At 45.3% G+C, this 17507-nt stretch overlaps 1 protein-coding gene across 2 annotated transcripts in view; it reads right to left on the bottom strand.

Annotated features, from left to right (window-relative positions):
* Itgal (integrin subunit alpha L) overlaps positions 1 to 17507 on the bottom strand; it is a 43243-nt gene that overhangs the window by 11204 nt on the left and 14532 nt on the right. The window contains exons 10-24 of one of the 2 annotated variants that reach the window (XM_076839872.2): positions 16937 to 17010; positions 16711 to 16843; positions 14312 to 14463; positions 13912 to 14049; positions 13261 to 13458; positions 13013 to 13143; positions 10665 to 10825; positions 10425 to 10576; positions 8121 to 8210; positions 3865 to 3921; positions 3698 to 3768; positions 3043 to 3184; positions 1133 to 1243; positions 672 to 751; positions 494 to 580 (exon numbers count right to left, since the gene is read on the bottom strand). In XM_076839872.2, coding sequence (XP_076695987.2) covers positions 494 to 580; positions 672 to 751; positions 1133 to 1243; positions 3043 to 3184; positions 3698 to 3768; positions 3865 to 3921; positions 8121 to 8210; positions 10425 to 10576; positions 10665 to 10825; positions 13013 to 13143; positions 13261 to 13458; positions 13912 to 14049; positions 14312 to 14463; positions 16711 to 16843; positions 16937 to 17010 — 1777 coding nt within the window. The remainder of the gene's footprint in view (positions 1 to 493; positions 581 to 671; positions 752 to 1132; positions 1244 to 3042; positions 3185 to 3697; positions 3769 to 3864; positions 3922 to 8120; positions 8211 to 10424; positions 10577 to 10664; positions 10826 to 13012; positions 13144 to 13260; positions 13459 to 13911; positions 14050 to 14311; positions 14464 to 16710; positions 16844 to 16936; positions 17011 to 17507) is intronic. The other variant, XM_076839873.2, reaches the window with a different exon arrangement.

Raw genomic sequence — 17507 nt, 5'->3', positions numbered from 1 at the left:
TCCAGGGAAAGCAAACAGCCATGCAGTGCCTCTGGCATAGCATCTGACACCAGGCAACTGCTGTGGAGTTTTAAATTCCATCAATTAATGCTGACCTGAGTTCTTAGAGGACCCTCCATTTTTGGAATGTGGAAAACCACAGGGGTTGTGGCTGGGATCAGTTCTAATTACTGTGCTGCCCCAAGCTCTAGAAAAGGAAGAGAAGCCAGGCACAGTGGCATATGCCTGTAATTCCAGCAGCTTGGGAGGCTAAGGCAGGAGGATCTCAAGCTTGAGGCCAGCCTCAGTAACTTAGAGAAACGGTGTCTCAAATTAATAAAAAGAACCGGGGATGTAGCTCAGTGGCAGGGCACCTCTGAGTTCTATCACCAGAATCAAAAAAGAAAAAAATAAAAATAAAAGGAAGGGTGCGTGGGCGGGGAACTCATGGGCATCAAGACTGGGTGGGGAGGCTGAGGTGGGAGTGGGGTCAACACAACACAGAAGGACTCACTCCTTGATGAGCACGTTGATGGGGTACAGGACAGGGATGCTGGTGGTGGCCGAGTTGTCCTCCAGGAGGCCCGGCTCCTCATTCTCACTACATCAGGGCAAGGCAGAGGGGGTTAGATGGGCTTGGCCAGGCCTGGGTGGTGGCGATGCTGGCAGGGGCCCTCTGAGGACCTGCTCACCAGTTCACAGTGGCGTGCAGCTCGACAAAGTCCTCCCAGGAGCTGTTCAGCAGCGTATTAAACATCACCTGGATACCAACCTAGCAGGGAAGGACAGGGGGCCTCAGGAGCAGTCTGAGCACCTCATGGCCCCCAGCATAGTCACCACGACTGCAGTGACCACCGCAGGTGCTTACTACATCCCAAACACTTGGCTAAGTGTTTCATCCCCATTGTACAGATGAGAAAACCAAGGATCCAGATGGTTCAGTCTTGTGTCCATGGTCACAAAACGAATAACCCAGTCCCAGTTTGTCTGCGTCCAAGGTCCAGGCTTTCTAACATGACAGAGAACAGCTCCTACACATGCTCCCTGGGGTAGGGACCGGCTTCCTGGTTAATCACCTCCGAGCCAAAGCTACCTCCCCTCCTCCAGCTCAGGGCCCCCTGGCTGCTGGGTTTCAAGCACACACTTCACTCACCGAGCTGCCTGCTTTGAAGATGGGAGAGCTCACGTTGCACAAAAGGGTCCTGGTCAGGAGTCTGGATTCCTGGGGAAGCTCCTCACAACTTGCAGGCATCTGGCTGTGCGGCTGGGAGTGAGAAGGGAGACCAGGGGTCAGGGTTCCCCAGGGGTCATCAACCTCCTCCAGGACCCCTGCCCTGTCATAGCACATTCCCAGAGAGGCAGAGCCAAAGAATCAGGGCAGAGTCAGATGGTGGTGTGTGCTGTAGTTTTTTTTATCTACCCAGGAATCTGAGGCAGGAGACTGTTAGAGACCAGGAGGTGGAGAGGAGCCTGGGCAACACAGTGAGCTCCTGTCTCGAAAAAACAAAAACCAACTCCAAACAAAAACATTATCTTAAGTGAAATAACCCAGACCTAAAGGGCAGAGTCATATTGTGTATATTTAACACCATAAATTTTTTTTTTAAACATGGGCGGGGGAATAACTATGTGGAGGGCAAAAATGTCAATTAGTTAAAATAAATATAGAAATAGAAAAAGTACCCAATGTGGGGGTATAGCTCAGTGGGAGAGCACTTGCATAGCATGCAGAATGCCCTGGGTTCAATCCCTAGTACCACCAAAAAAAAAAAAAAAAAAAAAAAGAATAAGTACACAGCACTGTGTATGTGTATAAATAAACAGATAATATATAATATACACCTATGTACATATGCATATATGAAACTATATATAGAAAAGTAAAAAGAATGAACACTAAAAGATTAAAGTAGTAATTGGCCAGGCATAGTGGCACACACCCGTAAGCCCAGTGACTTAGGCAGGAGGATCACAAATTCCAAGGCCAGCCTCGGCAACTTAGTGAGACCCTCAACAACTTAACAAGACTCTGTCTTAAAATAAAAAACAAAAAGGAAAGAAAATGTGGTATATATGCACCATGGAATACTCCTCAGCCATAAAGAAGACTTGATGATATTTGACAGTAAAGGGATGAATCTGGAAACTATCATGCTAAGTGAAATAAACCAATCCCCCTAAAACAAGGAGTGAATATCTTCTCTGATATGTGGGAGCTAACTCACAATGTGGGGAGGGGAAGAACAGAAGTTCAGAGGATTAGACAAAGGGGAATGAAAGGAAGGGAGGGAGGATAGCAATAGGAAAGACAGTGGAAAGAATCTGACATAACTTTCCCATGTACATATATGAATATACCACAGTGACGTAGGTCATGTATATCCACAAGACTGGGATGGGTCCTAATTAGAATAAGATATATTCTGTGAATGTATAATTTTATCAAAATGTCTCACTAAAAAGAACCAATAAAAAATAAATAAAAAGAGCCGGGGATGTAACTCAATGGTTAAGCATCCCTGGGTTCAATCCCTGGGACAAAGGGGCGGGGGAAGGGTAGCAATTGCTGAGTTGTAGAAGTACATATCATGGTCCTCTTTAAACTTCTCTGTAATTTTCAAATTTCCATTGTGATCATATATTGCTCTTATAATAGTCCTTTAAAAGTAAACATTATATGTGAAACACTCCAGGACATTGCTCAAAATCACTCTGGTTTGCCTCTACCAGGGAGGCGGATCCATCTCACTCAACTGTACATCTTACTCACCAACTGCATGGGGGACAATGGCCCCTGAGTCTCTTCCACATGCTCCTTTTGTATGACCCTCTCACTAACCCCCTGAGTGTCCCCAGTCTCATTTTTGGTTGTGAAATCTGAGGTTCAGAGAGGGTAAACTTTGTACCTCAGATCACAGAGCTCAAGGGGGACCACATCAGGCTGGGAACACAGATATGACACTCACTCCCTCCGCTACCAGCTGCTGCCAACTGCTCAGGATATAGGATGGAGTAGAGGCAGTGGGAATCAGAGCAGCAGGTAGGTGCTGCGCTCAGGCTCACCTTGAGCACCTTCACCTTCCGGAAGGAGAGTCCCCTGGGGAAGCTCAGGTTCAACTGGACCCAGTAAGCATCTTCTCCCGAGTTACTCAGTGTCCACCCCACAGTCAGACTGGCAGACGGCGTCAGACGCAGGACTGTGGGTCTGAGGGTGGGGGGATCAGGGAAAAGTTATAGGAACCAAGATGAAGGAAATAGGATGGAGGTGGGGACTTCAGAACTGAAAGATTTGTAAGGCCACACAAAATGAGCTCCTATGCACTTGAGTTCTCCACAAGGTACCCGCATTTCTCAGAGGCAGTGTGCAGGGAGAGGGGTGTCTTAAGTCCAGCACATGTTTTTTTCCCAGCACATGGGAGCTGCTGCATCAGAAAGATGGAGAATGAGCCCAGGAGAGCGCAGCGGTGCACACCTGTCATCCCAGCAGTTTCGGAGGCTAAGACAGGAGGATGGGGAGTTCAAAGCCAGCCTCAGCAATTTAGCGAGGTCCTAAGCAACTCACCAATACCCTGTCTCTAAATAAAATATTAAAAAGGGCTGGGGATGTGGCTCCGTGGTTGAGCACCCCTGAGTTCACTCCTTGGTGCCAAGAAAAGGAAAGACACAGACGGAATTGAAGGGAAGGCTGGAGGTGGGAGTGGGAGGAAGTCTTCCAGACCTGTCAGCGGAGGAAAGTTCCAGGTTAGCCTCACACTTCTTGTCCTCCCCGCAGTTTTTCTCAAAAGGGATCTGAAAGGCCAAGAAGAAAGGACTGAGAGGCTCTGGCTCCAGACCCAGCTGGAGCCCGACCCCAGGCCTTGGCATCTGCCCCTCCTCCCCTCTTACCTCCTTGGTCTCAGAGTGTGGGGCGGGTCTCAGAATGGGCTGCAAGTCCTTGTCCTGCTGTGCACAGAGGGAGGAGGACAGGGGAGCTCAGTTGAAGCAGCAGGACTAGTAAAGGCGGGGCTGGCCTCACTCCAGCCTCAGCCCTTGCCTGTGTGTGCAGCTGTCAGGCGGCAGCTACCTAATGGGAGCCTGAGGCTCGGGGTGACCCGTTCCCTCCTACGGACAAGAAATCGAGGCCAAAGCAGCCTCACCATTTCTTCCTTGACAGGGGATCCTGGCTGCAGAGCCCCAGAATTTACCTGCCTGCCAATGGCCCTTTCTTGGGGTTCTCCTCTGCCAATTCCTTCTCCCCCTAAAGTGACTCTCCAGCTCTTAGAAGTTCAAGGCTGATTTTTCCAACATTTTCTGCGTTTCTACTCCAGACCTGGCCCCATGCTGGTCACTGGTTATATACCAAAGGACAAACAGACATGCTGCCTGTCCTCCTGTTCTGGAAGGAGAAACGCCCCGCTTTTTTAACTATGAGTCAAAGTTATGACCAGACAAGTTCTGGGTATGTTCAGAGCGTGGAGAAAGGACTCCTATCTCAGACTTGGGGATCAAGGAAACTTCCTGAAGTTCCTGAAACTTTCTGAAACTTGCATTCTGACTGAAATCTAAATACTATAGTTTAGACCTGAAATGTCCCCCAAAGGCCATGTGTTAAAGTCCATAGAGCAACTGGGGGGCGGTTAGAGGCAGTTAGGTCACTGGGAGTGTGACTTTGAAGGAGATATTAGGATTCCAGCCCCTTGTCTCTCTTTCTTTGATTCTGGCAATCATGAGGGTGAATAGGTCACTCTGCTGTGTGCTCCACCATGATGTGGTACCTCACCCTAGGCCCAAAACAACAGGGTTAACGGATCAGGAACTGAAACCTCCAAAACCACAAGCCAAAATAAATGTTTCCTCTTTATAAGTCGATTGTCTCAAGTATTTGTTACAGTAACGGAAAGATGACTGACACATTAAAGGAGGGAGCCAGATGGAGAGAATGGAGTGTATCCAAAGGCCCAGAGGCAAGATAGACTGTGCTCCTTCAAGGAGCAGAAAGGTGCTCAGACTTGCTGGAGCGCCATGCATCGGAAGGGCAGGGAGGCAGAGCAGGGTCCAGGTTCCATTGAGCCTTGTGGGCCATGGTAGAGTTGGGACTTTATTCTAAAGGTAATGGGGGCCCCAGAAAGCCAGCCTCCTCTGACTTCAGATCACCTGCCATGAAATCTCTAGATTCTTCCTTGAGGGTCTGGGGTCCTAGTGGTCTCTGCTGACTGCTCCCCATATACCCTCAACATTCACAAACAGCTCTCCACCACCCACTTGAGCCATGCGCCAAATGGTAGTCCAGACCTTGAACTTGACCAGCCGCCAGAAGTGAAGTCCATCTCTTCATGTCCTTTGATATCTCCACCATACCTTTCCTCTCTTCTCCATCTACCTAAAGTTTACTCATTTTGCAAGACCTAGTACCAATGTCATTTTCTCCAGGAAGTCTTTTTTTTTTTTTTTTGACTTTGACTGACCTCATGTCTCTTTTTCCCTGAGTATCTACACTACATAGTTTGGCATTTAATTAATACCTACGGCTGAGGTTGCTGGTGGTACCCACATATCCTTCCTCACCTGTTGCTTTTCAAACAAAGCCTCCACTTTTTGTTAGATCACATGGCCTAGTTCCAACCAATGAGATGTAAGTGAAAGTATTTTGTGATTTTTGAGGAACTGTTCTTAAAGATATATTTCTTCTGTCTTCCTTGGCAAGTCACAAATGGGATGGGTAGAGTCCATGCAACTTTGAGCACAAGAAGGCACAAAGAAGGTGACGAAGAAAAAAGATGAAGAAGCAATTCAGAAGGAACTGAGGATGCTGACTTAGAGAAGGAGTAACTGGATTATAACAGGAAGGCCAAATCCTGCCCTCACTGTTCAGTTAATAAAGTGCTTCAGGAACACAGACAGACCCATTCATTTGCCTGTTGTTTATGGCTGCTTTGATGCTATAAGGGCAGAATGGAATAGCAACAGAAACCACCTGGCTTTCAATGCCAAGGACATTGATGGTTTGGCTCTTCCCAGATAAAGTCTGGGAAGTATTTGTTACAGTAATGAAAAGATGACGAACACATTAAACTCCTGATTTAGAAACTCAGAACTGCCACACCAACTCCAACCTGTCTTTTACAGAAAGACTTTTTAAAAGGTACTTTCTTTTTTCTTTATGTAGTTGTAGATGGGCAGCATGCTTTTATTTATTTATTTTTTATTTTTATGTAGTGCTAAGGCTCAAACCCAGGGACTCAAGCATGCTAGGTAAGTGCGCTGCCACTGAGCTACAGTCTCAGCCCTTAAAAGGGGCTCTTGATCTCAATGGAACCAAAGATTTACTTTCCATGTAAATTTCTGTGTTTGCAGCTGAGCTAATTTAATGATACTTTGCCTCTGCCAATAATGAATCCAGTTGCCTCTTGGATGATGCACAGACCCCAAGTGCACCAAGTTCAAAGAAGTTCAAAGCTGAACTCTGCAGCTCGCCTTCCTGACAAATCTGTGTTTCCATCAGCGTTTCCTTTTGGGGGCGGGCTCCGTCATCCACCCAGATGCAAGTTAGTATGAGTATAATCTTCTGCCTCTCTCCCCACATCTCAGTCTCTGACAATGCTGCCTCTTAAACTCTCTTGAATGCATCTCTTTCTCTCTACTTCCTCAGAAAATGCCTTGGGTCAGAGCTTACCATCCCCCAGTGGGACCAATCATTAGAGCAGTCTCCCTGATCCCAGGCTCAAGTCCTTGCAAGCCAGACTCCTTATGACTGCTGGAATTAGCTTCCTAAAATATCTACTCCCTGCTTTCCCAACTCTTTTCCATGCCCGGTCCCACCAAGGGCTTTGATTGTCCCCATATATCCACCTACTGGGTACACATTCTACCCAGGCCTGGTCCAACAGATTAGTTTAGGGGTGTGACTATGGCCATGATCATGACCACAAGATCTCTGCTTTCTACTTGGAGTTGCCAAGTAGTGAAGATAACCTCAGACAATGATACCAACACAAAGATAGTAAGTGATGATATGAAAAAAAAACAGTTCCTGAATGCCCACCTCTCTACCTGGGGACTTCCTGGTCACCTCTGTGGGCAGACTTTCCTTATCCCCTCAAATCTCTGGTATAGATTGTTGCTGCCCTGAACCTAACTTGACGGTGGCATCATGGCAGTGTGTTGTCACTGCTGATCCCCCCGCTTCTCCAACAGTGGACTTTTCAATGGTGGAGTCATGCCTATTGATTTCAGTAGAACCAGTGCCCAGAAAAGGTCTTAGCACAGGAAAGGGGCTCAGTCAGCTTTGCTCAGGTGCGTGGTGACCATCCGGTAGGCAGGGCTTTATTTCTACCACGGGTATCTTCAAATCTCAAGTGGGCAGGGTGCTCTGCTGACTGTTGCCAAAAGCCACAGGAACTTGCAGTCAGCAGCGAGAGGCCTCCAGCTCTGGAAGGGGCCTCACAAGGCTGGACTCCCCTCATAGGTGGGGAAACAGTTCCAAGGAGGGACAGAACCTGCTCATGCTTGTGCCAGGAAAGAAATCCACATGTTCAGGCTACCAGGCCCAGGTTCTATCTTCTAGATCCAACCAAACCATCCATTGAGTGCCAAGGATCTCAGAAAAGGACATCAGGCTCTTGGCACTGGGTAGGGAGTGTCTGATCTGGGAATGGGGGGTGGATATTGTTGCCCTCTACTTTTACAATGTCCCAATTTGACTTTGAGGAAACTGTCCCCAACTGAACATGCATAGGTGAGAAGGTTAATCAAGGTACCCTGTTCTTTCACCAAGAAGGGACAAGCCTGGGCCCAAAGCTAGGCCTTCTGAACTTCTCTCCCTGGAATTTATAGGTTGAACAGTGTTAGAACCTGGTGTAATCTGGAGCTAATACCTTGTAGGGACCCAGAGCAGATTCACTGAAGGGGACCTGGAGAATCTATCCATTATCTTCTCCTCTTGAGAGCACCCAGAGTCACTACCCAGGCCCCCCTTATTCCCAGAGTTGTGTTTTGAATTTTTTAAAATATCTATTTTAAAATTCCTTTCCTGCTTGAGTAAGCCATATTTGGTTTATGTTGCTTAGAATCACAAACTCCTATATATTCCAGTGACTTCTTGCTAAATAGAATTTCTTCTCTTCCATATTACCCATTAATGTCCCCAGCCAGTCTCTTCTTACCACACTTTGATTCCTCTGTGTCCCTTCTTCTTCCCAAAGAGAGAAATTCAGGGAGACATTGATGGGGGAGATAAGGTCTTGAATGCACACCTGAAAGTGAAAAAAGAGCACAATCTTTGTCCTGAATCTAACATTTCAATTGAGTGCATTTGCATGCCTTGCTTGCATTTTACCAAGAATCAAATGCTAGTAGTTAGTTGTCTAAGACCTTAACAGAAGTCAACATTTTTTTTTCACTGCTTACTAGTAATAAATAAATATGCCATATAGCATATGTTGATATTGTGCTCAGGGTACTTCTCAGCACAAATTTCTAATTGCCCAGCCCCAATTCCATGGAGACATCACTAATCAGTCACAGCACTGTTTGCCATTGAGTCCTAATGAAAGCTACTGAATCAGTCAAACGGTTCTAGGTAGTCATTATCAATGTTTGCTCAAGAATATTCTAGAATAAGCTGAGCATGGTAGGACACACCTGTAATTTCACTCATGAGGCTGAGACAGGGGGATTGCTACTTGGAGGCCAGCCTCAGCAATTTAGCAAGGCCTAAGCAACTTAGTGGGGCTCTGTCTCAAAATAAAAAATAAAAAGAGTAGATGTGGCTCAGTGGTAGAGCATCCCTGGGTTCAAGGTTCAATCTCTAGACACACACACACATACACACACACACACACACACCACACCCCAAAAAGACAGAGAGAGAGAGAGAGAGAGACTATTCTAGAATAATAGGACTATCCTAATTCTAGAATATTAGTCCCTTTGGGAAGTTTTGGGGGGTTTTTTTGTATTTTTTTAGTTGTAGATGGACACAATATTTGTATTTTATTTATCTATATATGGTGCTGAGAATTGAACCCAGTGCCTCACACATGCTAGGCAAGTGCTCTACCACTGAACTGCAGCCCCAGTTCCAAGGATGTATTTTAGTCGTTTGTTATTACCAGTGCCTGACACTGGCACTTCACAGGATGTAAATCATACTTCTCCTAAAATTCTTACTAATTTTGAGAGGTAGGCATTATTATTTTTATATTCAAAATGAGGAAAATTAGACTTAAAAAGGTGATCCAATTGCTCAAAGGTCTAGAACATGGAGTGACAGAGCCAAGATATGAATCCACATCTGTCCAAAACCAAAGCCAAGGTCTTTATGCCATCTTCTCTGGCAAATTAAAGTTCAAGTGTTCAGCTCTTGTAAGGGCTGGGAGGTGAGGAGGCGGAGGAGCAAGACATGAGTGAAATAAGACTGAGTTGACACTGTTGGAAAGCTACCGGGGGATCATTAAACTATTTGCTTCTACTTTCAGGTTAGACACTCCCCATAATAAAAAATGTAAAACAAACTTCAAAATCTCTTTACCCTAACCCTATCTTCAGCCCTTTTTGAAACACTTTAAGAGATATAATAATTTGATGTCAATTCCATTTTTGCACAGGATAGCTATAAGCAAACTGCATTTGAGTATTTCAGTACTTGTTCAAACTAATATAAAAAAACTTTCTGCAGCCCCATGCAGTGCCTGTAATCCCAGCTACTGGGGAGGCTGAGGCAGGAGGATCATAAGTTCAAGGACAGCCTGAACTACTAAGTGAGATGTTGTCGCAAAAAAAAAAAAAGGGGACCATAGATGTAGCTTAGTAGTAGATCACTCCTGGGTTCAATCCTAAAAACAAAATAAACAGAGACAAAAACACAAAGAATCTTTTTCTCGGATATACGTTAATAAATTATTACATGTATCTGACAAATAATGACATACCATGATGATTGAATGTTCTCTAGCTATTAAAAATATGAAAGAGCTGGGTGCAGTGGTGCACACCTATAATCCCAGAGGCTCGAGAGGCTGAGGCAGACAGAGGTGAAGTTCAAGGCCAGCCTGGGAAACTTAACAAGGTCCTAAGCAACTCAGCAAGACCCTGTCTCTAAATAAAATACAAAAAAAGGGCTGGGGATGGGGCTCAGTGGTAAAGCACCCCTCCTAGTACAAACAACAATAAAAAAACTGTGAAAGCTGAGTAGCAGCATGAATATAAGATGTGAGAAAATAATAGAGGAAAATGGTAAGTGCATTACAGTCATCACCATGTTAAAAATGCTTATGTGAACATAGTCAGGACCAGAAGCAAATATGTGTTAGGGTATTATCCCCACTATTGTACAGCATAGGAAATGGTAGTATTGAGGATCAGCATGACTTGTCACCCAGCTGGACAACAGCAGAGCTGAGCCCACACCCTCTCACCACAGTAGGCTCATCCACACCTTTCCAGAACACCAGCACTAGCTCCCTTACCGGGAAGTGAAACCAGAAGTTCATGCAGGACCTGGCTGGGGTAACCAAGGTGTTCCCAGTGAGTTCAGGTTTCCCTCCTGGGAACAAACCCCGGCTCCTGGTCCTGTGGCCATCGAGCTGCAGAATGTAGGTGAGATTGGCAACCAGGGGACCTGAGAGGGTAAAAGAGGCAGGAGTTAGACTATAGAGGATCCTGAGGCCATAGCTGGGATTCGGGGCTGGCAGGAGAACAGCACTGACCCTGGAACTTGGGGATGAGAGACTTGAGCTGGAAGCAGACTGTGACGTTGACACCTTCCTTCTTCTTGTGACTGGCTGAGTAGGAGCACTCCACTTCGTGCACTGGGATCTCCGCCAGGGAGAAGGATATCACAGTGATAACGTCTACCACAGGCCGGGAGCTGACAGACAGAAAGCCACCAAGTCTCTCAAAGGACTCTTCTTCCCTAAACTGAACTCTATGTCATTGTCACCTCTCAATGATAACAATGACCATGACAATTAATTAGGCCTCCCTAGTTTGCTTCTGGTAGCCCTGTGACCCATTTTCTATAAAGAAAAGTGAGTTATGTCAGGCTCAGTGGCTCACCCCTCTAATCCCAGCAGCTCGGGAGGCTGAGGCAGGAGGATCACAAGTTCAAAGCCAGCCTCAGCAGATTATTGAGGCCTTAAGCAATTTAGTGAGACACGGTCTCTAAATAAAACATAAAAAGGACTGGGGATATGGCTCAGTGGCCAAGTGCCCCTAAGTTCAATCTCCAGTACAAAAAAAGTGTGAGTTATAAGAAGAGAAATCACAGCAGCTAAGGATGTAGCTCAGTGGTAAAGTGCTTGCCTACCATGTACAAAGTCCTGGGTTTGATCCCCAGCACTACAAAAATAAAAACAAAATGAAAAGAGAAATCATATTGAGCTACTTCCATGCGTATAACTGTCCAATGATGACATGTGATATTTAGAATAAAATTCAGATATTTTACAATCCCAGTCATACTTCCTGTATCACCAATCTTATCTCCCTACTCTTATCTCTAACCCTGTGTCCCCTGATTCTGGGCTGACCACATTCGAGCCACATCAGTCCACTTTTGCCTCCTAGGGCCCTGACACACCCTGGGCTTTCTACACAGAATGCTCTTAACCTAGATTTTTGCAAGCCCAGTTCTTTCTCATCTTTCAATTCCAGGTTCAAACATCACCTTCTCAGAGAGCCTTATTTGGCCATCCAATCTTCAAGAGGCCTCCTCCACTATTTTCTCCCATAGTGTCCTGTTCATTTCTTTCACTACACTTACCACAATTTGTAATTATCTATTTATTTGTTTACTACTTTTTTGCAATACTGGGGATTGAACCCAGGGCTGCTTTACCACTGGACTGCACTCTCAGCATGTTCTCCTTTTGGTTTAGAGGCAGGTCTCTCAGTTGCCCAGAGTGACCTCAAACTTGTGTTCCTCCTGCCTCACCCTCCTGAGTCGCTGGGATTATAGGCATGAGATACCACACCTGGCTTGTTTAATTTACCATATCTATCACTACTCAGAAACTCTGGACCCAATGTCGGGCTCATTGTTCAAGACATAGCAGGTGATCAATAAATAGCTACCATCAACACAAAGAGAGGATAAGGCAGAAAATGTCCCCACCACTTCAAATGTGAGAAAAGTTAGGTCCCAGAAACCCAGGACACCAGGTCCTGAAGCCATGCCTTTGTCTATCACACGTGTTGCTTCTCTAGGATGTTTTAGATAGACAGGTCTTCCCTAGGAAGTATCTGATAGGACTGAGTTCAAATCGGTTCTGTTGCTGAACGGCAGCTGTGACTTGGAGTAAGACGTGAAGCCTCTATAAACAGAACCCAGCCAATCACAGGGGCACATGCCTGTAATTCTGGGGACTTTGGAGGCTGAGGCTGGAGGATCACTAGTTCCAGGCCAGCCTGGGAAATTCAGTGAGACCCTGTCTCAAAATAAAAAGGGATGGGGGCGCTGAGGTTGTGGCTCAATGGTAGAGCACTTGCTTATCATGTGCAAGACACTGGGTTCGATTCTCAGCACCACATATAAATAAATAAAGGTCCATTGACAACTAAAAGAAATATATATATATATATATATATATATTTTTTTTTTAAAGGATGGGGATGTAACTCAGTGGTAGAGTACCCTTGGTTTTTCTTTCTTTCTTTCTTTCTTTTTTTTTTTCGGTTGGGGGTATTGGGGATTGAACCCAAGAGGTACTTTATCACTGAGCTACATCCCCAGCCTTTTTTATTTTTTATTTTAGAGATGGGGTTTCACCAAGTTGGTTAGGGACTTGCTAAATTTGTTAAGGCTGGCTTTAAACTTGCAATCCTCCTGCCTCAGCCTCTCTAGCTGCTGGGATTATAGATAAGCATGTACCCCTACACCTGGCTGCAACTCTGTGTTCAATTCCTCAGTACAGGGAGAAAAAATGGAGAACCCATCTCCCAGGGTTGGGGTGAAGACCAAATGGGCCGGTGCTGTCAGGCATTCAGCATACTGCACAGTTCACTACTCAAAGGATAAGAGCTGAAGTTATCAAAGGGACTTAGGAATCCATCTTACCGCAGTACAATCACCTGGCCCTCAGCCCCCACAGCCACATCTGCCAGGCCATCCCCTCCAAGGTCCTTCACCCCATGAATGGAGCGTCCAAACCAACGAATTCCTGAGAACATCTGGGACCCTGCTATACGCTGTAAGCAAGGAAAAAATTCATGCTAAAATGGGAACAGGATCTGTAGAGGCAGGCTGGGGACTCAAGGCTTCAAGGAGCCTGGGAACAGAGTTTGATGGGCAAGTCGGTATCTCACCTGACTCGGCCGGGAGCTGAGTCCACTGTTCCTCCCATTGAAGATGTAAACAGCCCCCTGCTCCTCCAGAGGGGCTCCCACAGCTACATCCATCAGCCCATCCCCATTAATGTCGGTCAAGGCAGCAATGGTGGCTCCAAACTGCCCAAGTGGGTAACCAGGATCTCCCTGAAGTTCTGAGACCATTTCAAACTCCAGCTGGGAAGGAACAAGGAAACAAATCACAACTCCATCACGGCATTGTGAAGAACAGTTTAGTGGAAAACACTAAAGAAATGTGAGATGTGGTCCCTCGCAGTCAGAATGATGCTGTCAAACTAATCTGGCCCTTAGTGCCAGCCCGATCTTGTGTTGTCTGGGTGATCGCATGGCTCTGGAAAGTTCCCTGACCTCCCTGAAATAGCATCCTATTTACAAAATAAGGCTTGCAGGATCTCAGGAGGTGATGAAATAAGGTCATGTATATAAAACATCTGGCACTGGGCCTTGCACACTGTCTACCCCCAAGTAGTGCTAGCTGTTGTTTATTGTTCTAAAGGTTTGATTTATACATGATCAGACAGGAAAAGCCCTTTGGAATAATTAGGACCCAAGTAGGCCTGAGAATCTCTGCCTCTCCACTTCCACCTCGCTCAGGGTCATGATTCTCACCTTTTTTTTCTGGTAGATAAACACCCGGCCACCTCTCTGCTCCCCATAGAATAGGGGGGCTCCAATCAGCAGCAACTCTGTCTCCCCATCTTGGTTCATGTCGATGCCACATAGCTCCCCACCAAAATAAGAGCCAATCTGCAGGGAGAGGAAGATGTTAAAGGAAGAGCCCATAGGGACAGCAGGAGGTGGCAGGTTACCTCCCCTGTAGTTGCACCATGTCCATCTTCTTACAAGCTGAGTTCTGGAAAGTTCAGTTTCTTAAACTGTAGAGACACAGGGCTTACCTCAGAGGGTTTTGTGCTAGGGTCTGCCACACAATAAGGGAAAGAGAGTTGAAAGGACATAAAGAACATCATTCATGTCCCTATCCTGAAGATGCCTCTTGGCCCATGCTCACCTGGGTCCCATTTATTTTCTGCACCTGGCTCCAGTGTCCTGTGTCCTTTGATTTTTGAAACAGTAGTACTCGCCCCACATGCTGGTATCGAGGGGCTCCAGCTGCCAGCAGTGATGTGGGCCCCCGGGAGGGCAGCCAGGTCACAGTGTAACCTGAGGAGAGAGAATGAGGAGCATGGAAATGCAAAGGAAGCTGGAGTCAGGAAATAACCCCAAGGAAAGGGCAGAAGCTGTTCACAGAAATTGAACTTGAAGCAAAGATGCATCAAAGTGGCCAGAAGACCTTCTCCTGAAATGAAAAATAAACAAATAAATAAAAATGGGAAAAGTATCAACTTCATAGGGTAATTTTGAGCATGAAATCAGGCTAAGCATATAAAATGCTAGCACTTTGCTAATAACTAAAATAAGAGATAAAGGTGAGTAGCAGAATAAACATTCAATGTTTTATATATATATATATATATATATGTGTGTGTGTGTGTGTGTGTGTTTGTGTGTATGTGTGTGTGTGTGTGTGTGTGTGTGTGTGTGAGAGAGAGAGAGAGAGAGAGAGAGAGAGTAGGGATGTGCCTGCCTCTTTTTCTTCTTTTTTAAAAAAATGTTACTTGGGATCAAACTCAGGGGCACTCTACCTCTGAGTTACATCTCCAGCTCCATTTTTAAATTTTGTTTTTGAGACAGGATCTTGCTAAATTGCAGATGCTGGTCTTGAACTTGCAATCCTCCTGCCTCAGTCTCCCAAGTCCCTGGAATCATGGGAGTTCACCACTGTGCACAATTTGACTGCCTCTTCTTTAGTGAGCAAAGTTGCCAAGGATTTTACAGTATATTGAAAAGCAGTAATGTGTCGTGGATAATAGAACAATCTACTTGAGTTCCCCTACTAGTGATGTAACCCTGAGCAAGTTATTTAAACTGTTGTTGACTTGATTTCTTCATCGAGAAATCATAAAAATACTTTCTTGGCCTTGGGAGGTAGCTCAGTGTGTGTGTGTGTGTGTGTCCCTGCTTTCAATCCCCAGCACCACAAGAAACAAAAAATATTCCAAAATAAAAACTCACTTAATAAGTTCTTCTCATGGTGTTGTTGTGAAGATGAAATGACATAAAGTATGTTAACACAGGTAAAGCCTTTAGAACATAATATTTGCTCAGTAAAGACCGTCCAAAAAAATGAAAGAAAAATAATCACTGCAGGTAACCTGATATAAGATAAATAGCACTAATTTTCCGAGAAAAATTCAATAAGACATTTGTGTTCTGAGACTTTAACAAGGATGGATCCATTTCTAAGCACAGGGCATGGATGAGAGAGTGTGGAAGAATGTGGTTCTAAATCCCTGAGAAGATCAAACTTGGAAGCAGTCCTATCCCAGGCTCTTGGAGCCAGTTCATACCTTGGGGCACGCTGACTACATGAAGCAAACAAAACAAAACAAAACAAAAAAAAAAAAACCCTATAACCTCAGAGCCCATGGATTAAGTCTAAAAATGGCATCACTTAGGTAGACTTGCACATACAGAACTGTGCAGGCCCAGACTTCAACAGCGACACCACGTGGCAGAGATAAGCAGCAGCAATTGTGGATTGAGCAGACTCATTTCCTCTGTTTAGCATAAAAAAAAAATCTTGAAACTGAGTAAAACTCTAGAATTCTTCAACAAATCAAGAAAAGGAATTCTTGTAAAAAGAACAAGTAGTCCTCCTATTAATAAAGCCGGTTGTTTTAAAATAGACCTGGGATTTAATGTTTAGTTACTACTGAATGATGACAGAGAGTCACCGACATTGAAAGAAGTTTCCTATTCGTTTCCCGAGAAGCAGGATGTACTGCTCACCACAAAAGAGTCAGTGGAGAAGCATCAGCTCAGTGAGGAGGCAGAAGGACAAGATTGTGGTTTTCGTGGGAAGGATGGGGAAGAAGGGTTTAGGATTGGACAGACTGAAGAATTTTGGTAAGCTCAGGGGCTGTAGAGGTATTTTCTATTTTGACTGAGGCAATTTAGGGCAGGGGAACTTTTGGCTTGGTGTGTGAATTGGATAAAATAAGTGATTGGTGCTCTGGGCCCTGGATGACTGGTATGCATATGAAAGTCATGTTCACAGGCAAGAGTTCACTAGCTCTAGGAATTAGCCAGCCCTGGGAGGGGCAGTTTCTTTAGGATTATCCAGGCCCCAAGAAGTCAAAGCACCAAAAAAAATCAAGAAAAAAAAAACATAATTAATACACAGGTAAAAAGTTATTAAGGGGGAAATTAAGAGTGTTATAATCATACTTAAACCCTGAGTTTGCTCAAGCTGGTTGCTTAATTGCTTTCACTATTATTTGGAAAGCCAATCTGAGTTACTCTCAGCATCTCAAACAGAAGAACCCATCAAAAAAGAGAAATACTTACCCAAATATCCTGCTCTCACATCTGGTGTCAATGGTTCATTTCCAACAAATATGTCATCCTGCAAGTCAGCCTTCAGGTCTAGAAAGCCTCCAGCCCAGTCCTTGGCTCCAACTGCCCCCACAACTGCATGGCCCTGCTCAGGGAAGGAGGGGAATCATGTCAGGACCCTCCCTGATCCAGATCCATCCCCACATCCCTCTGTTCATTGCTTCAGGCCACCAAGCACCTTGCTGAGGTCTGCGCTGATCCCACTGGAGGACAGCTCCATGTTGAAGGATGTCAGGTCCTGCTGGTTTGTGCCTGAAGGACAAAGTAGAGGAGATCAGGCTGAGACCCAAAGAGCAGTAAAAACAGTGACACTCGGGAAGACTCAGAAGAAGCCCAGCATTCACCTTAGTGCAAAGTAGAAAGCATGAACATCAAAGTGGGACAGATTAGGGAAGTTGCCTGATGCTCTGAGTCAGCTCTCTCTGTACAATGCCAGGAGCCCAGTGACTCCACCTGAGCATGTCTTGGTACAGCTTAAAAAATATATATATATATACACATATTATTGGTATTGAACCCAGGGGCACTTTACTACTGAGCTATATCGCAAGCCCTTTTTATTTTTTTATTTTGAGAAAGGGTCTTACTAAGTTGCTTAGGCTGGCCTTGAATTTTCGATCCTTCTGCCTCATGCTCCTGAGTAGCTGGGATCACAGACCCACTGCCGCTGGATAAAGTCAGCTCTTACTTTGTCTTACTTTGCTCTTACTCAGGCTTCCCCCAGTCAATGATGAGCATCCCTAACTCCC

The sequence above is a fragment of the Callospermophilus lateralis genome, chromosome 19 (genome assembly GCF_048772815.1).
Source record: "Callospermophilus lateralis isolate mCalLat2 chromosome 19, mCalLat2.hap1, whole genome shotgun sequence".
Classification (NCBI taxonomy): Eukaryota; Metazoa; Chordata; class Mammalia; order Rodentia; family Sciuridae; genus Callospermophilus; species Callospermophilus lateralis.
This window is presented reverse-complemented; position numbering and strand designations above follow the sequence as displayed.